Source organism: Stegodyphus dumicola, chromosome 1, assembly GCF_044657685.1.
Source record: "Stegodyphus dumicola isolate Sdum_Otavi_A_Nest chromosome 1, ASM4465768v1".
NCBI lineage: Eukaryota > Metazoa > Arthropoda > Arachnida > Araneae > Eresidae > Stegodyphus > Stegodyphus dumicola.
Genome location: NC_140768.1, coordinates 134839822 through 134863879, shown reverse-complemented (window position 1 = coordinate 134863879; position 24058 = coordinate 134839822). Strand labels below are relative to the sequence as shown.

General features: G+C 29.5%; 2 protein-coding genes across 5 annotated transcripts in view; both read left to right on the top strand.

Moving 5' to 3' along the window:
- Positions 1–178: 178 nt before the first annotated feature.
- LOC118193762 (SREBP regulating gene protein) lies at positions 179–11299 on the top strand. The gene is made up of 5 exons (XM_035364902.2): positions 179–421; positions 1769–1931; positions 6349–6500; positions 7598–7711; positions 11163–11299. Exons 1-5 carry the CDS (start codon positions 320–322, stop codon positions 11250–11252), a joined length of 621 nt encoding a protein of 206 aa, XP_035220793.1. The 5' UTR covers positions 179–319; the 3' UTR covers positions 11253–11299.
- An 87-nt stretch (positions 11300–11386) lies between these two features.
- The window catches only part of LOC118193761 (uncharacterized), a 108247-nt gene continuing 95575 nt past the window's right edge, over positions 11387–24058 (top strand). For all 4 annotated transcript variants that reach the window (XR_015042224.1, XR_015042221.1, XM_085820986.1 and 1 more), the window contains exons 1-3: positions 11387–11522; positions 14202–14348; positions 21421–21609. Coding sequence is in view for 2 of the 4 variants with exons in the window: in XM_085820986.1 (XP_085677112.1) it covers positions 11466–11522; positions 14202–14348; positions 21421–21609 (393 nt within the window). In the remaining 2 variants the exon portion in view is untranslated. The remainder of the gene's footprint in view (positions 11523–14201; positions 14349–21420; positions 21610–24058) is intronic.

Below are 24058 nucleotides of genomic sequence, written 5' to 3'. Positions count from 1 at the left end.
TGTAAGAAACATTCTAAAATACTTCATTAATTTACAGTAAAAATATCCTAATTTCAGGCATTAAAAATATTCGAATTTTATGCATAGGTACTTGAAAATTCCGATTTTCAAGTACTGCCTATCAAACCACCCACCTTATTTCATCACATGTGCTTTTTTCTGAATATCTGGCAACAAGTTTTGCTGTCAAGAAGGTTGACCGAATGCGGAGATATGGATTTATATTTAAAATGAAATGATTAAGATATGTAATTAATCATTTCACACTCATAAGAGATCTAATACATTTAGTTACAAGTTACTTTAAAAGGTTGAAATAATGTTCACTAGTAGGATATTTCGTTTTCTTCGGAAAAAAATTGTGCTTGCTGTTTTGTTTACTTTATCATTTTGCTACTGTTTAATACATTGGCTACCTGCAGTAAGTATTTTCCCATAAACTTTGTATTGCCAAAGTAATATTCATGGATTTAATCAGAGAACCCGTTGGCGCCGTTGCATTTTTACTCGCCAAGCTACGATGAGCCGAGCCGTAAACATGATATTTTGTGAATGTGATTTTTAGTGCATGTAAATTCAAGTTTGCAGATAAAACAATATAATAAGCTTATGGTAGTAAAAATTTACAGGTAATAAGCATGTAGATGGGAAACTAACCGGTTAAACGTGATATACGAAAATAAATTTGCATTAAATTCAAGTTAGCACAGAAAAAAATATATTCCTTACACCAGCAGTGGTTTGCTAATTTTGATGACCATGGTGATGAATCAAACTATTCTGTCATCTTAGATAATCAATTTATGTCATTATTAATCAATCTATTTATGTCACACCTGCCATCCGCTGAAAGGTTATTGTTATAAAAGCATTAACAATATATTATCTTGTTAAAATTTTACCCCATAAAAATTCAATTATTCTCAGAATTTTAGATGACAATAACCAATAATAAAAATAAAAGCATTACTTAATTATTTAAAACGCACATGCACATTTTTGCGGTCTACGAAAACAAATTATTTTAGACGGAAACCTCATGGTTCTTAGAGCTGTTAATAATTAAGAACACAACGTGAACAGCCGTGTTACAAATTAGCATTCACCCCTCTTTTGATCCCGAACCGAGAACCGGCATTTATCTACGAAAATATTTCTATCTATTCGTTGTTAAAAAATTCAAAAAAAATAATAATAAATAAGAGAAGAATAATATAAATCTGCAAATGCGAACAACGACAGTAATAATTATCTGATGGGTTACCAGGTTTGAACTATTATCGCCAAAGTTGGCGATGTTTACATTTACGGGGTTCTCTGCGGAAGTGCTTCCAAATATTGTTTGACTGTATGTAAAATGCTTAAAACAAGTCTGTTATCATAATTACAGAATCAAATACAATTATACTTCTACGTATTTAACTGTATCTTCTGTATTAAACGAAGAAGGGCTATGCCAAATTTTATAGTTAATCCTAACTTTAATTGTCCTATTCCATTTATTGTACATTCATATAATTGCCGAGTAGTAATTACTGTGTATATCCAGTATTGCTTTAAAGATATGCATTGCGTATCTTTAAAGCACTTTGGATATGCATTTTAATAAAAACATTTATTAAAGTGCTATTATCCAGAATTTTGAAAATTTACAATTAACATTAAAATCGTTCATATTACTATTTGATAAGATTATAGAAATGTTAAGTTTTTGGTCTTTAAAGCATGTAATAGTTGTTTATTATTAACTGCTATTTATTTTTTCCAGAATGATGAATTAATGTCTGAAGATATAATGGTACAACCTCTGAATTTACCCTCTCAGTCTTTCAAATGGCATACATCTTGGGATAAAACTAATCACAGCAGTTCAAAAATAGTATCATGTCGTAATTCAGTGCAAGGAAAAGTTCTTATTGCAGATGATAAAGGTATAACAAAAATGAAAAGAGATAATTATTATTTTATAAATTTTTAGTATGTGTTTTGAAAAAGTTGAGATGGTGTATGTAAGTGCAGTACAAAGTCAGAAATCCAGGCTTCCAATATTCAGAAGGATCTGAAATTCAGACCTCTGAATCATCAGTAACTTTTTTTTTTCGTATTTTTTTTTCTGGGGGGGGTATACTTTATACTTGTGCATTTGATATTTTTTTCATAATAAAGCATTCCAATTCTTAATTTGACTTTAGCAATAAATGTCTCCATTATTAAAGAGACAATTGTTTATTAGCATAAATCTGTATGATCAATAATTTGCTTTTGTAGCTGTTTTTGTCTTGGCACACATCTCAAACTAAAACATTATATGTCAAAACATTGTTCATTTTACACCTATTGAATAATTCATAACTCTAATGCCATCTTGGCAAATAAATCATTATTTATTAATTTTTGCTTTCATCACTGCATGACTATCAACACAGGCAGATTGGGAAATGGCTCACTCAGTGTTGTCTAAACAATTAAAAAAAATATATAATTTAAAAAAAAGTATTAGTAATTTAATAAAGAACACATGGAAACATTTTATTACACTTGGCAACGATCAATGATTGAGTGTGTTTATCAGGGGAAATTCAACGAAAATTTCATTCCATAATAAAAAATATATATATTTTGTAAATGGCCAGAAGTTTATTAATTTCATAAATATTTAGTGCTGTTTGACTTAATAATAGCTGAACCCTCTGAGCGGCATGGTTTTTTTTTTTTTTAAATCTGTCATGAATATGTATATTTAAACAACCTTTATTAAATAAATTTGTATATTTACTTGTTTTAGTCTCTTATTTTCATAAACTTACATTTATTAAGATGACATTTATGTTATTAAAGAAACTAAGAAAGCAAAATGTCTTAAATCTTAAGCTAGTGTATTCTAACTGACAAAAAATCTCATGACTGGATAAAGCCGTGGGTTGATTTTCTAATTTGAGATCCAATTTATTATTTTTAGAAGGCTGTTATTATTACAGCTATCTTATCAAAATTAAAGTTTGAATTTTCATTTATGTCGAAAATACTTTCCAATTCTGGAGCTGTAGGAGGATTTGTAAAGTGAAAGCATGTTTGGTACTTGCCTTCTGTAAGCAGCCTTGATGCAATTCAGGTTTAAGAAAGTGCGATTTCAAAATTAGGCAAAACAATAACCGGCAAAAATATATTTCAGAGTACACCTTGGCAAAAGTTGGTGAATTTTTGGTGCCATTTCTGTTTACTTCCACCGCCCTCCCCAGTAAAATGCCGTCCAAAACATAATTAAAACAAAAAATATCTCAATAAACTGCATTTTAAATCAAACGAGGAAATAGCATAAGAATGGAAATGCTTGTTATGTAATCTGCGCAATACAAAAAGAAATATTGACTTATCTTATTTAAAAATTTCTCTTTCTTTGTTATGTGAGACGTACAGAATTCCTTAACAGCATACCAAAACTATTTAAAATTATCTAAATTAGAATCTGTATACTGCCGTCATCACATAAATTCGCAAAAGTAAAAATGAAAAATGTCCTCTGTACTGCCGAACTGTTGATGGCATTTCTTTCGAAAATTGGTTTTTATTACACCCCAGGTACCTTCCATAGTGTTGATATAAGCACTGGTTTCCAAATCCTTAAATCTCAATGCATAATTTACCGAAAGGTCGATGAAGTCATTTAAGTCTTTATTTACACGCCAATCAATTGATGTTTTCTTTCCCAGGCATTTTAAAGTGTACAGAAACTTTAGGTTAATTGTACCACCAGCAGGCATTTTACGGTGTGAAGCACAAAATAAGCAATATATTTCCTAACCAACATCCAACATATAAATAAACCCTTACAAATATTTTCTCATCAGACAAAGTCACAGCAAACACACAACCAGTCACGTCATAATAGGGTTTCCATAACACTCAACTACTCAGGTTACCATAAATGAAACAACAACTTGGCAATAATCCAAGGAAACCGTGAAATATAGACTAATCCAATAACCTTATTTGGATTCCTGTAGGAGGTGACATTTTCCAGGTAATGGAGTTAATGAAGAAACATGGAGAAGTGATAATAAATGAAGATGATATAGCAAAAGTTTGTCATTGTGATGACTGTGGCCCAATCAATACTCGACTAATGCATGGTGAAATCGCTTGTATAATTTTAAATCCAGAAAATATCACTATTGGGTTAGAATAGATTTAAGGGTGCCCCTTGTATTGCGAAGTTGTTGTTTCATTTATGGTAACCTGAGTAGTTGAATGTTATGGAAACCCTATTATGACATAATTGGTTGTGTGATTGTGGTGAATTTGAATGATAGGGAAAAGATTTGTAAGGGCTTGCGGTGTGCGTTGGTTGGAAAGTTCGTTGCTTGTTTTGTAGTTTAGACGGTAAAATGGCTGAGTGTGGTGACACTAATTTGAACTTTGTGTACGATTTGAAATGGAAAGGGGAAAAGAGCATTAATTGACTTGTGTGATAAATGAAGGTTTACTTAGTAGCCATTATAAGTGTCCTGTTTCTAGGAAAGAAATGCATATGGTCGAATGTCAGAGGATATTTTTGACTCTTCTGTGTAAATTTATGCGGCGACGCCAATATACAGATTATAATTCAGATAATTTTTGGAAGTTTTTGATGCTGTTAAGGAATTTTGTTTGAATAAAGACAGGAAAATTTCTAAATAAGGTAAGTGGATATTTCCTTTGTGTAGTGCTAAGATGAATTTCCTTTTTCATGTTATTTGATTGTTTGACTTAAAATGTAGTTTATTGAGATTATATATTTTTTGTTAGCTGCTTCTTTGACTTTTTAAAAAGAAAATAGATTGATGTGTGCATGGACAAAGTTAAGGGAGTGCGCAATGCCAAGTTTGTGCAATTCTCTGACTTTTTTTTAGTGAAAATAGGTTGATGTATACATGGATACCAAGTTTGTGCAATTCTTTGACTTGTTATTTTGGTTTATGTAATGGCAATTTTTGCCACAAAAATCAGCTCAGAATTTGACTTGAGTGATTAGCATGTCTTTGGTTAGATCTCCATCATTTGGGGATTGGTAACCAATTTCACATTCAACGAGATGATGTGTAAGTACCTTATTTAATAGTAGCAATGTGTATTTGCAGTGTTTAAAACTGTAACTTAACAGCATAATATTATTGTGAAAATAAATAAAATGGTTAACTTGTTTCCACTTTAGAAAAAGCATAATGATGAATAAAATTTTCTGATTATTTAAACTTGCATTTTTGATTTATTCATAATTTTCTCTTCTGAAAAAGTTATGCATAGTAGTATTTTTTTTATTTTCGAATTTGCTTATGAGTTTAAATACAGTATAAGTGTAAAAATCTAGGAAAATTTTATGCAGTTTTTAAATAGAACAAAAATATACTTTGAAATGAAAGGAAAAAATATATAAAATATAATACTAGGTCCAATCTGGAGTGCAAAATTTAAGCCTTGATATGAGCTCATGTGCCAGAAAAATCAAAAAAACAAAATTGATAAAAAAATTACAAATTACAATTTATGTGTATTTATCTCTAATAATTTGGATGCTACGTAGAAGAGACACAAGCGAAAGTAAAGGTTTTTGACATGTGTCCCATCTTTCGCAAGTCCTTTAAACTGGTATTTTGAATTTTATGTAAAATGAATACCAATCCGAGGTTTTTTTTTTTTTTTTTTAATAAATTGATAATCTGAGATTGTTTGCAGATATTAATTAAATCTCTTGTCATCTGCTATTTCATAAGGAGAAAAATAAATTCTCTGAAATGCATATATAATTCCTTATTTTGTATTTAATTTGATCTTGTAGAGATAATTTAAATTCTGTTTAAAATGCTTGGATACATACTTTTTCATGTTATTGATTTTGTTGGATTCATGCTTTTGATACCTCTTTGTCTATTGTCATAGTTACTGTTTTGTTTTCAGAGTTTTGATTGCATGTTACAAAAGATTTTGTGTTTGTTATGTATCCATGAGAACACAAATTTCTGTTTTTCTATTTTGGGGAAGTTTCTTTCCTGTTTGTCTGTGTATGTACCTTCATTTTACTTGCATTCATTTCATATTTTAATGTATGGATTTTATAGTTCTGTTATCATTGTAAAGTTATATCAATACTTACACTACATTAAGCCAGCAGGAGAATAAGAAATGTTTAAACTAGTTTCTTTAACAGCCCTTTAAATATTTTTACTTTTATTCAAGTTCTGTTTCTATAATTTTATATGAATATTTTATGACTGCTAAGTTCTTTCCTTTTTTCTTTGGTAATGTAATTTGTTCATTTAAAGTAATATGATTGTTGATTAGTATATCCGTTATGTATTTTAATACCATCAGGATATGTTTGTTCAAGACATGATGTGCTTTCAAATGGATGCTGCAATGTAGATTCGGCCTCTACTAGTCGATATCATTGTGAATCTTGTCATGAGAATGGTTGCTGTAGCATATATGAGTATTGTATCTCTTGCTGTTTACAACCTGAAAAGGTATGGAACAATTTTGCAATAATTGATATAATATGTTAATCAGATATGAAAATCTATACTTTAGATAAAAAAATTCTGTAAATACTGAAAGGTGCATTAAAATAGTTTTCATTTTTTATTATGAAGAGTAATGTTAGGGTATTATTATTTATATTAATGTTTTAAAATATCTTTGTGGCATAGACTGCATATTTAATCCTACATAATAATAATAATAAAAAAACCTTGTTAATGTAAGATTTAAACAGATTAATTTACATCTTGTTCTTATATTGTTTTCTGTATCCATATGTTATAGAAACTGTAAAAAATATTATGTATCTGTAATGTAAATATTATGTAGTATATGAAATATATGTAAAAAATATTGAATATTATGAAAAAATAAAAAAACTGCAATCATATTAATTACAGATGAGTATTTCCCAACATGTAAGTTTTATTTATTTTTGAGTTTTGTATATTGCCTCATTTCTCAATAGTCAACGATAAGTACTCCTATTGAATTATTTGTTGTGACCTGTTAATATAATTGATCACTGAGTAAATCACAGCAGTAATAATTAATTTTATATTTTACAGATAATTTACATATGAAAAATGGATAAAAATTGGTGATTAAACTTTTTAGAGGTAACAGTATACAATGGTTGAAGCAATTGCCATAATCACATTATGCATAATGTCAAAAAAATTAAACTAATGGATTAAATATAGATATAAAAATAAAATTTGAAAAATATACAGACATTCATCAGTATTAGAAAAATGGCTAAATATTCCATATTTTTATGAGGGAAAGATTTCATTTGAAAATTTGCCACAGATTTTCTTTGTACTTGAAGTCTCTTGTTTAAATTTGTGTTAATTGTAGCTATATAAAAAATTCACGGGAAAATTGTATTAACTTACTTTTATCAGTTTCTCTGTGTGATTTTTTTTATAAATAAATTAAATGTTATAACACACATTTTAAATTATTAACACAATTTTTTTTTGAATTTGAACACTTGGTTGAATAATCTGACACTTACTATTTTTATGTAGTGATTATTATTTGTAATCTAGTTTTAAGCTTTTGTATTGTTATATTGCAGAGATTGCTTTTACAAAAAATTCTTGGAAAAGCGTCTGAAACTTTTAACATCCTATTTGCCTCTATAACAGATCATTTTGAATTATGCTTAACAAAGTGTAGAACGTCTTCACAGGTAAATTCATTCTCACATTTTGTTTAAATTTAATGCATTGACCATTAATACGATGGCAAGAAATTTTATAGATAATTTAAACTTGGAAGTATTTTTTTATAAATTATTAATATTTTGCCACTTCATATTAAACATATTTTAACATGAATGCCATTGATCTCTTTTTTATTGTAATTAACAATTTTTCTGTAAATTATGGATTGTATTTTTAATAAATTTGATTGATTAAAATAAATTACTAAAAAAAGTTACATATGAAAATAGTTGCCTGAATAGGGTTCGTAGCGGTCCTTACAAGTGCTTATAAGTTCTTATATTTGAAAATAAAATATAAAGGCCCTTAAAGGTGCTTACTTTTTCTTTAAAGCCCTTATTTTTTTGTTTTTAGTTCTTATTTTTTGCTTTTAGTGCTGTTTTTTAATCCTTTTTTTTTTTTAATGAACGCGCTTTTTTTCCCCGTACCAAAGCCGAAACTAATTAACAACCTTTCTTCCTTATATGCAACGTCAGATGGTGAATCATACTCCTGGAATTTGCTTCCCCTCCCCTTTCTCTGCATTAACGTAACCTATGGTGCACGCGAGAGTACAGACAGGTACATGTCGTTCTATTGGTCAAAGAATTGCGAAAACGGTAGAAAATTCCGGTACATTTGGTATTCTTTTCCTCCTACCCAAATACTACACACATTTGAATTTCTATCAAGATTTTAATAATTTGCATTCTCGTTCCATGTGGTCAGTTCATATTCGTGTTTATTATGATCGTTATGCTTATATTATGAGCATATGCATGAATATTTATAATAATATAGTTGCAGTAACTGGTGAAGTATAGATAAACTTCCAAAAAATGGGTGTGTTTTTTCACAAATTAGCTTTCTAAGGAATAATATTTGGAATGGCTTAAATAAAAGGAAAGTAATCGAATAGTCAAAATAATTTTTTTTTCCAATAAATTATACAGTATGGAGGCTGGGAGGTTCTCCCCTTTCTCCACAAAATCTCTAATATTGAAGCAGCGGACTTTTTTTTTTTTTTTTTTTGTCACTGTCCAATCTGAATTGAATAAGACTAAAAGTTTTTGTGGTCTACCCAACCTAAGCGAAGATTGATTCTATTCCGGAAATTTAATGCAGTCTGTTGAAAATAAGAATCAGAAACAACCCAGATTAGTAAGTCTCTTTCTTTTCCTTTATTTAGTTCTTTATTCTCTGAATACCGGCAGCTGTTCATTCCGAGTGCGTAATATCGTGGAAGAATTACCCTGCACGTATTGCGCAATAACGTTTGCGGTATTTTGCAGAGATAATTTTGATGTTCACTCTGAGATTTGTTTATGAACACTTAAAAGAGTTTTACTGTGCTTTCTAAGCAGAATATTTCTCAGTTCTGTTGGTCTATTTTTATATGATGCACATATCGAAATGTCAAAATCATTTATTTATACGAGAAATCTAAAGAACGGCTACAATCTCCCCCACTCCACTTTTTCCAGTTACTATATGGAATATTCGGCTATTTCCGAGTATGTGGGTTAGTTAAGCTTTTACCGTTAAAGGATGATTTTTTTTTGCAATTCCCATTTTGATGCAATTTCCCGTCTTCTGATTTCAGAAACGTGCCTCTTTTTTACTTAAATTACTTTGCTTGGAATATATGTTAAGGGGAAAATGTTATGCAATGAAACTTTAGAAAATGTTCAGAATTTTGATTTAAATTAAATTATTTAAATATTAATATGAGTGGAAAAATAAATTGTATTTATTATTAGGTGCCAAACGAATACAATTAATATGGCTTATTATTATTTATTTTCTATATTTTGAACTGAAATTTCATCATTAAATCTTGTAATATGGTTTAGTTCTGCATAGTGTTTTTCCTCTCATTGTAAACTAATTTTGTAAATTCAACTGTCATTTAAAATTTAAAAAAAAAAAAAAAAAAAAAAAAAAGTTGCTTGTTTTCCATGGTTGAGGTAATGCTCACTCTCTTAATAAATATTAATTTAAGGTTATGCAGTTGTGTATAATCTAATTAGACAAGTGCTTATTTTTTTCTTAAAATGTGCTTGAAAAGTGCTTATAGGTGCTTATTTTTTTAACTAAAGTGTGGTTACGAACCCTGTTGAACTGGTTGTGAACCAATTTCTTAGCCAGCTTTGTTTTTGAAAAAAGTATCTAAATTAACTACAGTTTCTCTGTTTTTCTCTTCCATTTTGAAAAAAATTATTTAAACTTGGAACTGCTTTACCGAACAGCAAACAGTGGAGTATTTTCAAAGTCATGGTATGCATACTCAAAAGACTGTGCAATTCAGAAATGTCACTGTAAAAGACACTAAAAGACTGGAAATCATAAAATAACACAATAAAAGAACATTGGGCAATCACACAACACCACTTAAATTTGTATTTAAGCCAAGTTTGTAAAAATGACAGTTTTCTTCATATCTTAAACTTTCTTCATATTATTGGCATCTGGAATGATTTTCACGAATTATAATCAATTTATTTCTTGGATAATCTCAAAGCTTGAGCTCATATTTATGCAAGTTTTCGTATGCCTATTCTACGAAATATATGCTATTTTCATACTATATATTTCGTAAAAGAATTCATGATTATTTAACTAAAAGCAATCTTTTTCTTCAAATTTCTGCCAGAATGTTTGCCGCAGGAATGCGTTTGGCAGGATGCTCACCAGCTTTCAAGATCAACAGAAAAATGCATGTGTTATTTTCATAATTAATGAAGTAGCTATTTTTCTTAAGTTGCATGTAAAATGTAGTTGCTAATTTATTTAATTGGGAGAAAGAAAGTCTAAATTATTTTTATGTCAATACATTGAAAAAAGTTTAAATTTAAAAAAAAATTTTATTTAAAAAAATTTGTCACTAATCTTTATTAACTTACATTATTGCTGTTTGTTAAGCATTTACTACTATAATTTATTATTATTATTATGATAAGGATTTACTATAATTATAATAAGTATTTACTACTTTAATTATTACTGTTTTTATGTATTTTACCTAAAATTGTTTAAAAAATTTGATGTTACATTACATTCATCATCATGTTATGCTTATCAGAATTCGTGAATTGTTATTTATAATGCTAATTTCAGCTCTCATTTGCTTGGTTATTAGAATGCTCATTAAAAGTTTTACAAGATTTATACTTTTTTCATTTGGTGCTATCTCTCTGATTTGATTGGGAGAGACACAAAAACGAGTTATTAATCAACAAACATATTTTGATTTTTTTCCTTTTCCATCCAGTTCAAATTTTTTTGGCGTCTTTAGTTTAATTAAAAAAAAGTCAGGCTGTCAGACATTCTCAAACAGGAATTTATTAACTATGTTGATTAAATTTATAACTATCTATAACATGTCTGTTTTCATATTTATGAAAAATAGTCTTATTTTATATTAAATTTCTTTTGCAGAGTGTACAACATGAAAACTCATATACAGATCCAAAAGCAAAACACTGTTATGGAGAATCACCACCTGCAGTCCAGTTAGGATCTTCATAATATTCACCATATTAAGTGTCCTTTGTATATACAACATGCTTGCTATTTATTCTGAGACTTCTGAATTTTTTATGTTTACTTATTTGATAATGTAATCAACTAAAAGAATGCAACAAATAATCTAAAGTTTTTAAACTTCATATTGAACTGAGCTTCAAAGTCTGTATTATACCTTTTCCCATGGAAGAAATGAGTTGAACTGTATTTTGGAAAATGAGTTGGCTTGAAAGCTACATTGATCAGTCTGTTACTTTCACTTCTTGGAGAAAGGTATGTTTAAAGTGTCCATATTAATGTTTTACTGTATTTTATTTATACAGTTATAATTAATTTTTTAATAAATGAAAATATGTTCTAAAATGTGTGCAAATCTAAGTTGTATCTAAATATTAATTTGTAGTCTTTTTTTTTAATTAAATTTGTAGTCAGTTATATTTATTTTTGGATAAAATACATATTATTTAATTTAGTACAGAGAATGTTTCATCTGTATAAATGTAATTTTTCCAGAGCAAAATTTGCATATGTATCTTACAGTGGTAAAAATCTGAACTTTGGGTTTATAGAAACTTTTAGTGGCATAGTTTGTTATCACTGAGAAGCAGAAAATGACACCAAGAATAGAGTGTGTCTGTGAAGGTTATTTAATTTCATTCTCTAATGAAGCTGTTAGAGTAGTGATTCACAACCTTTTTCAACCTGTGCATCCCTTTCACCATTGTTAGACAATCATTTGCCACCTCTCCTTTCTAAAACTCAAAAAATACATATACATTTATTTAAATTTAGATTCCTTTTTAATGTGTTTTATAAGTTAATAAAAGTATAGAAAATGTTGCTAAATACAAAACTTGAATAAGAGTAGTTTTTTACATTCAGAAACTAAAGCTAAATACTTAACAGGTAAATAAAAGGATGACCCCATTTCCCGCCTGAAATAATTAAATTCCCCTTTCAGGGGGGGGGGGATTTTTCCCTTGTTGAGACTACCTGTTTTAGAGGATTATTGTGAAATGCAAGGATAAAGATTTTGCAGTGTCCAAGAAATTCATGTTGTTTTAAAAGATGAAGGGAAATTTCACTAAGAAGAAGGAAAATGCAATAAATGTCACTCAACTAAAAAGACTCTGAGCATTATTGGTAAAGTGAACGAAATGCTATATGATGTGTCATTGCCATACATGCTGGAACATCACTAATGACTGTAAATCATAATTTTACATAAACCTGCTATTTAAAATAAAACATAACTCTCAGATACATAAGAAAATACATATAGGTTTCGCAAAGATCTTGAAAGGACCAAATGAAAATTAGTTACATCGAATGAAGCTTAGTATATGTTTTAAATACAAAAAATTCTGATTCTGTTTTACCATTCAAAAGATATCAAGGATTCAATTTGCACTTTTTGCAAAGGGCTTTGCTTTAATTAATGCAGCTGTTAACATAACTAATTTTTCATATTCTTAAAGAAAAGGTCAGATGCTTTTGTTTAGTGAACATATTCCACCACTATATGGAAAGGAAGCTGTTAAAGCATGTGTCTATTAATTTAGAAGTCAAACAACAAAAATCAGCGTTATATTTTCAAATTTCACAGAAATAGTTTTGATGGCTTTACCGAATCATCATCCTCAGCTGCAAAAGCACAAATGAACGAGATAAGATATAATGATAAGAAAGCCTGGACAGGAGATAAGCTACTGGCGCTATCTGGTGAAGAAATCAGAACAAAAATAAAATTTCTTTAAAGGCTGAAGGCAAAGATGGATTGGAATTAGAGTCATTAACTAGAACAGAAAGATTTTTTGAATGTGAAATTCCTCTAGAAAATCCAGTTCACCAATGGAAGATGTTTTTTGAATAATTTTGGCAGCAGAAAAATTGAAAGTGTGATTTTTGAACCAACAATGTTTGGCAACAGAAGATTCTGTGTTTTCTTTTTCTTAACATATGCCTCATGTTCATTAACACGAAATTTTAAGGCTCTCTTAGTTTGGCCAATGTAAATTAAGCCACACTGGCAACAGAATCCTGTAAATACTCCAGGAATTCATATTCGGAATGGAGTCCTTGAGTATGGAACTCGGAATTTTATTGATGGAAGAATAAACGACCCGAAAGTTAAATTTCTGCAAAATACGTGCTACTTTATAGCTAATTGAGGTCCAGTGGTGCAGTGGCTAGTGCATTGCATCGCAGCACCACAGGTCCGCGGTTCAATTCCCGGGCTGGGCAAGGTCGACTCAGCCTTTCATCCCTTGATTTCCATCACTTGGGTCGATAAAACGAGTACCAAGTTCGCTTGGAAACTAAACACTGGGGGTCTTGCGACAAGCTGACCACTTGTTTAGGGCATATGCTTACGCACCCCGGGGCCCACGGTCAAGAAAGCAGATTTTTGGCACTGCAGGCCTTGGCCTATTAGGGCTGTTATGCCACTGAGTTTAGTTTAGTTTATAGCTAATTGATGGAATGACAACAGAATTTTTATAATCTCTTAAAACAAGAGTGTGCCCTTTGGTGTGTTGTGATGAAAATTTTTTAACTGCTTGATTAATAATGTTGGGTGAAAAGCCCCTGTCAATAGCTATTGCTTTTAAATAATTTAGTTCTTTATCAAGGGATAGTTTGGAGGAGCAAACTTGAAGAGCACACAATATGACATGCAGACAAAATTATTAGAGGTCTTTACTGAACAACGGTTCTTGTCAAAGTTCAGAATTAGAGAGGGGAAAAACTATTTGAAGTGTCTTGCTTAGCAACAGTTAAATGTGACATATGAGCTTTGTTTATTCATTATAAGGAATGCATTAAAAGTATATTATAAATTTAGCAAATTATATAGTACATATTTGATAGCCTTATATGTAGCTATGATTTTTTATATCTCTTTTGTTATTATTTGTCTCATGTTTGTAATGCGATACATATCTATGATTTTAGGTTGAAGCAAAAATGTGTCAAGTTCTAAAACAAAATCTTGAAAAAAAATTAATGGATCCAGTCAATCGCCAAATATTATTCCAAATTTTAGGTGATGATTTTGTGAGCAAATATTTCTCAAGCTATACCAGCAGTCCTGCTATTCTGGTAACTAATTGTATAAAATTTTAGACATTATTTTAATTCAGCATTAATCAATTTATAGTAATTAATAATTTAATGCATCTTATTTTTTTATTATTATTTTATTTGTTTCCAATTTTACTGCATATGGTTATTTGTGTAAAATGCATTATACAAATGAAGCCCACATTTGTTTAAAAATTTTCCAGAAATATTTAATGCAAGTAGTTTAATTTCTGAGGCTCAGAACATGAGTGTATACTCATACGCACAATGCTGTAAGTATATATAGCAGTAACGTGTCCTTCTTTTGTAAAATGATTTTTCTATTATCTGTTACATTTTGTGATATTACTATCTTTTGATCTTCCACATCTCTTATTCTTTTGTGATATTTTTTGAAAAATTGCTAATTATGTAAAACTATGAGGAAATAAATTGTACCCAAATTTTTTATGCATATAAATCAAATTATAAATTACATTGTTTCTAACAATGAGTTAAAATATTACACATGAAAGGCAATGCATTAAGTGAAAATATATTTTTGTAGGAAGACATGCTGAAGTATTTGATATGTTAAAATGAAACATTAGTTTTTAACAGCTATTTGTCTTTTAAGAAAGTAATAAAAAGATATGAAAGTTAAAAATAGAGAACAATAAATTGTGTGATGATGCTACTGTTCTCCCCAGTAAGATATATGAAATTAAATGCAAAGGTGCCTTTGGTGTTTGTGTTTTAACCCATTCATGCTAATTGTCACACAGACATGCCAGCATGAAATGCACTGACTTCCCAGCTGGTATGCCAGTGACAGATTGTTTTTTCATTCACTCCTGCCTAACACACATTCATGTCAGAACTTCGAAACGTTTTAGAATATTGATACAAGAATCTGACCTTCTCATCAAAGAGACAAAGATGACTTTACATGCACTTGGATTTTTATAATATTAACGAAAGGAAAAAACATGTTCTTGACTAGCAGGCTTCCTTTTGGGGCTCTTTAAATGTGCACATGTGGTACTTATGAAAACATGGTACAGTCAAAAGTCGTTAATTCGGACACCCATAATCCGGAATGATCTATAATCTGGACCTCAAAGCTACAAACTTTCTGCGCATGCGTCCATTTACGAGTGCACGTAAGACCTTTACGGCTGCGAATTTGTGTGTGCGCATGCGCATTTAACCCTTTGCGGCATGGTGGGTCAATATATGTCCCACCTAATTAATGTTTATTTTCTCAATTAGCAATTTCCGTTAGAAATTTTCTAATCTTTTAAAAATAATTTATTTTAGTTATTATTTTTCTCAGTAGATGTTACTACTATACCAGGGCTTAAGTTTATAAGCAAAAAATATTCAAAATAGGATCACAAGAGTGATATCCATGTATCTCGCATTTTTCAACATTTTAAAATTTTGGTATACAATTTATGATATGTATGATTCTTTTTAATATTCAAAGGTATTTTATTTTCAAAAATCTTAATTGGATTCAATATTTTATAACATTAATTTTGCAGTTGAAATAAGTGGGTTAAAATTTGTCCCACCACACACTTGAATTTCCGCTCAATAGATGGCAGCACTCACAATTATTTTTTCTTTTCTTTTTTGCATCTACTTTTTTAGTGATTGCACGAGCTTTTACATCCGTTGTATGCTCTGATGTGCTAAAATGTCTACAAAAAATTAACAACTCAGGAAGCTTTGGATCTTTTTGCTGAAGTGCCATCCGATTGCGACTCAAATGCTTCAGATGTCAGTTCTGATTCAGATGAAATTGAAATCCAGGAGAGAATAACTGAGGTTGAAGTTATTGCTGAAGAAGAAAGGGAAGTAGTTATAATTTATTTCGCTTTTTAAAGACACAGACCCATCTATGCATGTGGCTGCCATCTATGCATGTGGCACTGTAAATATGGATCGGAAGTATCTACCCAAAAATTTAAAAGACAAATTTATGTCGAGAGAATATATAGACTTTTCAGTTGGCGATGATTCAATTTATTGCATAAAATGGAAGGATAAAAGATATGTTTCTATCCTGTCTTGCTTGGAAAAGGCAACTGAAATGAAAGAAAATAATAGAAAAGAACGAGATGGAAAGACAAAAAAAGTACTGTGCCCAAACAACATTATTTCGTAGAATAAGAATATGGGATATGTCGACTGATTGATCAACTGAAAGGACTATATGAAATAGACGGCAAAAGCAAGAAATGGTGGCACATGATTTTTTTTTTTACTTTTCAGATGCGAGTATAGTAAACGCATTTATTCTATTTAAGTTTGTTCGCGAACCCGATCATGATGCAAAAACAATGAAAGATTTTCTTCTCTCAGTTATAGAAGGTCTAATGGCACTTGCAGGAAAGAAAGAGCTGAAAAGAAAACTGAAATCCCCAATTCAAATAAAAACTAAAAATTCGTTCGTACTACCAGAAAAGAGACTAAAAAATGTAAGTCACACGCCAAAGAGAACTAGCAGAAGATGTGCATATCGAAAGAAGAACGACGAACATTTTGGATGTGTGAAACATGTGAAGTGCCTCTATGCTTACAAAAGAATGAAACAACATGTTTTTCAAAGTTTCATGAAAAATGACTTTTTTTTCAATTTTAATCATATATAAATGTTTTTGAAACAAGTGCCAATTTTAATATTTTATTTAGTATCATATGTACGAGTATCAAATTTTAATCTTAAAATAATATTCAAGAAAATATTTTCTTTTGTTCCTAAAATTTAAAAATATTAAATATATATATATGCAAAATGTGCATATGCAAAATTTTACAAGTCATGCATATATGCAATAAGTACAAAATGCATTTTAATGTGTTTATTATGAATATTTTAGAATGCACGCTTTATTTTGTTTATTCATTCTACATATGATGTTTTTTTCCTGCTATACACCAATATGCTATAAGACATGTGCTAGTTGCATGGTGGGACAAATAGTATCCCACCTTCCACCGTAAAAAATAAAAGCGCAGAATTGTTTTCAAGCCTTAAAGGCACTTAAGTAAGTCCATCTGACTTTTTATTTTATCTAAGGCATTTTTTTAAAGATTAAAATATATTTTAAATATGCATGTCACAAAGGGTTAATGTGTAATGGACGGTATAAACTAAGCTAAAATTATCTAATTCAGTTAATGTTGCAGATTGCGTTGTTCCTTAATCTTCGAATTGGATCCGGCTTATTATTTTTTGCAGACTGTTAGAGCAATTTTATAAAAGTAAGCTTGAACTTTCGATTATGTCAAATAGAATTTCCGATATATATTTAAATAATATGTAAAAGATCTACAAAGCAAAAGTATGTTTCGAAATCCGAAATCTGTTTATCAATTTCACGCTGCAGCGCACAATGAATTGGAAGTTGATCTGTCAGCACTATCCTTATCTTCAGGGCAGATATTTTTATTTTATTTAGCTTATAATTCCTTACTAAATGTAGTATTTCATCTCGATGTACTCCGTCTTTGATATGATTTAAATCAAGTTCCTCGTCATTATAATTCGCTTCCGATAGTAAAGAAAGTGACCCAGAGGTTATTGAAAACGAAAATATTTCGATTGACAAATTAGTCGGTATTCTCAACGCAGTAATTATAGGACTTCAACAGCGGAACTTTGTAACTAAACAAGAAATTATGTCTGTTTAATAGAATTAAAGAGAAAGTATTATCACATGAAACGAAGCATCTTAAACAACTTACATTGAAAGAAATGTTTAATAAAGTAAACAAATAAATATTAAGCTTTTTCTTTTTGTGAATTTTGATATCCTTTAGATCATAATTGTTCTGTATTTCATAAATTATGGTTTCATATTTTTAATTTTGTAATTTCTGCATGCCATCTTACCAGATTTAAACTGATGATCTATAATCCGGAATCGGCGAAGTCCCGACGAGTCCGGATTAACGACTTTTGACTGTATAAATGTTATGGGAAATTTTTTTTTTCTTTCTTTTTGCTAGAGCGTTGGTGTTTCTTTAAATGTGCAAGTAATATTTATTGATGAATGTTATCCTGAGTTTTTCTTCTTTCCCTTTTCTCCTTTCCTTTTCCTTTTTTTTCTATAGTATTAGGTGTTTGGATTTGCAGTCCAGTTTCTAATTGAGAATTATACTTTGTGCACATAAAATATTTCTGTTTTGAGTGTGACTGTGTTGAAGGTAAAATATTTGTAACAAATTATATGAATCTAAGTCGTATTTAATTGTAATTTTATCGTTTATATGTTAAAAGAAACATCAGGATTATATGGGAAAGAGTTGTTAAATCTCCACTTGAAGAACTTTCTAGTCAAGGTACTGTTCATATATTGATAATTTTTTCATGTCTCCATCATTGGCAGGTGAACACTTTAGATTTGGGATAAATGCTTGTCTGTACTGAAGAGGACAATAGAATGATTGAAAGTTTTTTGCCTTCCAAAATAAAAAATTGTGAGATGTTGGTTTTGCAGAAAAAGAACATAAACTTAACTGCTTTCAAAGATAGATGGAAAGTGCTTTCCTCAAATGAAGTTTCAAAAGAATGTGATGGTGATGCTATGTTTGTTCACAATCTTGCAAAAATGCTTATAAGATCCTCCAAACAATGCTGATGATTATGAATGCAAGGTTTGCAACATAGGACTGTATATAGAACTCTACTTGAAAGTTTATCACATTAAAAATGAATTTTAAGTCAAATGTATAATGTCAAAAATTACTAATATGTAGTAAATACTAAAAAAAATAAATAAATATTATGCAAAATAAAAATATTTGAACCAGAAAAACTTAAGTATATGAAGTATATAAATAGATATATATATATATATCTGGTAACAAAAGTTTTCCACCAGAAAACGTTCTTAATAAAATTGGGAGGGGGAACGTGAAAGCAGTACCTTTAGGGTGGATAGTAATCACCACCAAATCTATGATTTTCCGCCAACATTTTGATAGTTTTTCAAAGTCTTCAGCCCAGAAACTTGGTGACCACAAGCCTAAAAACTGATCAACCTCATTTTGGACGTCCTGTGCAGAATGAAAGATGACACCAGCAAATTTTAGCTGCAGGTGAGAAAAAAGGTATAAGTCCAAAAGAGCAGTGCTGGGGCTATATGGTGGATGTGGCAAAATATTCCGTTTGAGTCCTTACAGAGTCTAACCAGTGAGTGCAGACACATGTGGTCTTGCATTATCGTGATGGAAAATTTACTTTTGTGCTGGAAGTCAGATTGACTTTTTCCCTTGATAGCAGCATCAACATGGACTAACATCTCACTGTATACCTTACTGTTGAGGGTTTTTACCTTTTTCAAGATACTCTTAGTTGATAATACCACGGAAAATCCACCAAATACAAAGCATGATTTTTTTTTTTTTTTTTTTTTTTTTTTTTGTCAGTCAAATTGTGCCTTGCAATGCTGCTGACAAACTTACCAGGTGCAGACAAACCTACTTTTTGGCCTATGTTGTGTAAGTAAATCCACTTTTCATCACAAGTGAAAAATCTGATCCAGGATTTTGTCCTTGCATTGATATTCCAGCAGATTAGTGCAGGCCTGAACACATCAGTCATTATCTGTTTGAGTTAGCTCATATGTTATCTAGTGATTGAACTTGTGTGTCAAGTTTATACAATGCATAGCACAACTAATGGACATGGCGCTAACGTTTTAACTCCTTAGTAAGTTCTTGAGTGGTTGCATACTGATCTTCTTCCACAAGTTCTCCCAGAACTGTAAGGAAATAATGATTCTAATCTGTAGCGTGATTATTCCATTTCAGACACCTTAATGATATTTTTTTACAAACTTCACAACACAGTATTCTAAAGCAAGTCTCTTTCATTCAAATACCAAAAATGGTTTGATAATATATGATTAAACATGCGACTGCGAACTGTTTGCATAGACGATATTTGCGGTGGGGGAAACTATCATTAAAACTCGATATATAAAGCAGATAGGGCATATGTGTACTCTACAGAACGTTATTAAATAAAACATTCATCTTTCCATAATTTTGTGGTTTTAAGCTTAGTAGCAAAAATCCCTCCAGTCCTGGGGAGATGCTCATGAAAGAAACAGCCAGTAGCATGTGCACACTGTTGCCTTTCATCTTGAACGGATTAAATTTTCTGATAATAAGCACAAACTTTCATCAAATCTGTTTAATTATGAAATTACAAAATTAGTGTTTTGTGCTCAAAAAATTTATATTTCATATTCAGAATGCTTATCAATTTCAAATCCTTGTATATTAAAGAATTATAAAGAGGAATCAATGTTTTCATTCTTTTTTCTTTTGTTATTTTTCTACTTTCATTCTCTTTATGAGTTTTTTTTATTTGAATATGCATATGAGAAAATATTGCTGCATAGTTTGCAACTGGGCCAAACTGAGTGATTTTTCTCATTCTATTTATCTAGGTTATAATGAAGCATTTGGGAGTGAAGCTAGTATTAATAATAAATAATCTTTAACAGTCAGAAATAAGGTGTAAACTATCATAACTAAAATGGTTTAATATTTCATTGTTTCAAAAAAGTCTTACTTCAGTGCACATTTTAAAAGCTTTTATTAGTATGTTAGTCTTTCATTTCATATTTTTAAATGCATAAATGATAACATAATAAAAAAATTAAATTATTTGTTATTTAGAAAGTTTTAAATGTGACTACAATTTATACTTTTTAAATTCTATCTAAAAGTAGCTTTTTTCTCTCTGAGGACTTCTCAGTTATCAATAACTATTTTTTGAAAGGAAGAGATTACCTATATCATATTGTCTTAATTATTACTCCGATCTTTTTGTATGTTTATGATAAAGGTATCTAGAAATTGTAATAGATGTGTAATTCTTTCAGTAAAGTATTTGTTTTTTAATGTTAAGTTATATTTTGAATGAACTGCTGAAAAACTGTATTATCAATTAAATGCATAAAAGGGCAGAATTGTAATAACTGGCATTAATATGAAACAACAATACAAAATATATGTGCTATGCAAATTTAATAACATTTCTTTCTTTTGTTTTAAATTAAAAACCTGAAATCGGATTTAATTTTAGGATAATATAAGAACTGAAGAAAAAGAGAAGAAGATTAAAGAAATGAAAACCTTTGTTTCATCTGTCATTGATGGTACTTTAGCACCAAAGGGACCTAAAAGTGATATTAAAATTCAGTCTGATCTTGCAGCATTTTCTCAAGATGTGCAAAATGTAATTGATTCTGATTTTCAAGAGCAGTTATCAGAAGTAAGTTGTTATTTTCAACATTTAAGGTTTCTAGAATTTTATGAAATAAAACTTCCTGCTAAGCTTTAAAAGAAAAAAAAAAAAGGAAAAGCTCCAGTTTTTTGCATATTGTATTCATTCAAGTATTTTTTAAATTTCTCCCCCCCCCCTTTTTTTAGAATAAAATTATTTTTCTTTAAAGCAAGAGATTAATCATTTATATTTTGTGTTTAAGTAGTTTGATTTAATTTTGAATTAAAGTAACTGAAGTGAATTAAGCTTTCAGCTCTTTTTTTCTGGTGACAAATGTTAAATTTCACAATTTAAATGATAAAAATGAAAATTTAATTTTATTCGTAGTATATACATAAAACCCTTGAGGACCAGCAGCCCACACATTTTCAGCATTTAAACTTAATTTTACAAAAAATATTCATAAAAAATCATTTTAATATAATGACCTCAGTTTTTGAAGTTATGTATTTAATATATTAGTTCTTAATGTGTATTAATATAAAGAGTATAATATTAATAGAAATAAATGAAACATGCAAAATACTAAAATTATAACTATACACATGAAAACAGAATTAAAAATACAAAATTTAAAAAAAGCAATAATTATCTGTAGGTAATTAAATTCCAATTTAAAAATTCTGCTGTGTGTGGAATAATTCAAAACAAGGATCGACACACCTGACAAGGACAGCTTTTTTCTGAGACATACCGAGTGAGTAAGATGCATCACGCATCATGAAATCTGATGTCTTTCCCTCTCTGTAATAATGCTGTAATATTACTTTTTAATTAACCTAGAAAGCCTATATTAAGTTTTAAGATAAAAATAAAAAAGGACAACTGGTCTGAGTTTTCCCATCATGGAAGCTTGGCGACGACGTTGCACGTGCTATAGTCAGCTAGATGCATTTTCCCACATTCTCCTAAAAAAAAAAAAAAAAAAAAAAAGCAAGTAACATAAATGAAAACATTGAGCTGGATGCACTTTCCTATATCCTAATAACGAGAAAAAGCAAAGAACAAAAACAAAAGCAACAGCAACAAATAATAATAATAAATAAATAAACAAAGCATTGGTATGCCTCTAACTTAAAGAGCTGTGATTCCCAATTTGTTTACACCAATAAATCTATCAAAACCAGAAGTGCAGAACTGAAACTGATGCCATACATGGAGGTCAAAAGGCTATATGACTCAACCGATGTGAAAAATCTGTTACAATTTAGTGCCATCTATTGGCTTTTAAAAATTCAAATAAACTGTTCGATTTTCAAATTACGTGTATGCGATACTAGCGTGAAGAGATTGATTGGATGATATTTATAGTTTTTCTCGTACATTATACCAGTTTAAAATTACGTATATGTCATGTACTTTCATGGCTATAAATAATATGGAAAAAATGCAGGTTTTATGGATTAAAGCATACAAAATAAAAACTGTACTTAACTTTCTGGGATATTAGTTTATTGGTCTAAAAAATTGTATTGTGTAGAAAACCTTTTTTATTTCTCATAAATCTTTTAATTCAATTTAATTCTCTCTGCTGATCCTGATGTATTTAAAAGTCTGATGCCTGAACGTCATAGTCAAGTTGTTGTGTTATCAGATTACTTGAGGGCTTAAATTTGGCCAGCTTGCATTTCATATAAGGAAAAACCAAAACAAAAAAAGTGTGCTACTTTGCTTAGTAACATAGCAAAAATATGTTTTAATTCTTTGAATTATCATTCATACCACTTCTAATATCTTGTAATGTGAATTTATTTTTGTGTTAAATTCTAATCAATTACAAAAATTGTTTTAGTGTTTAGAAATCCTTTATAGGAAGTTTATTAAAGCTAGTAATAGTTTATTAAAGCTTAGTGTAGAGGTGATGCTGGGCTAGTAAGAATGAAATTGTTACATCTTGCTAACAGAAGTTGGTCATGAATGGACATAGGTTTGTTGTTCTTAAAAGTTTTATGGAAATAAATTCAGAACTGTATAGAATTAAAATTTTTATATGACCTGCCTAAAGCAAATTTACATCAGTTAAATATTCTCTAAACTTAAAAAATTTAAATGTATAGTCAGTTGCAGTTATAAGTAAGTTTTCTTTATTTATAGTTTTTCTCGTACATTATACCAGTTTAAAAGTTACATATATGTCATATACGTTCATGGCTATAAATTATATGGAAAAATTGCAGTTTTTATGGATTAAAGCATGCAAAATAAAAACTGTACTTAACTTTCTGGAATATTAGTTTATTGGTCTAAAAAATTGTATTGTGTAAAAAACCTTTTCGCATAAATCTTTTAATTCAATTTTTTTAGGCCTCAGTTTTTATTCTTATTTATAATTCAATCTCATTAATAAGTATAGGAAACAAATGTTTGTATTATTTATTAATGTATTATTTCCTCATAGCATTTATTCTTTTATTTAACAAAAATTTAATAGGAAATT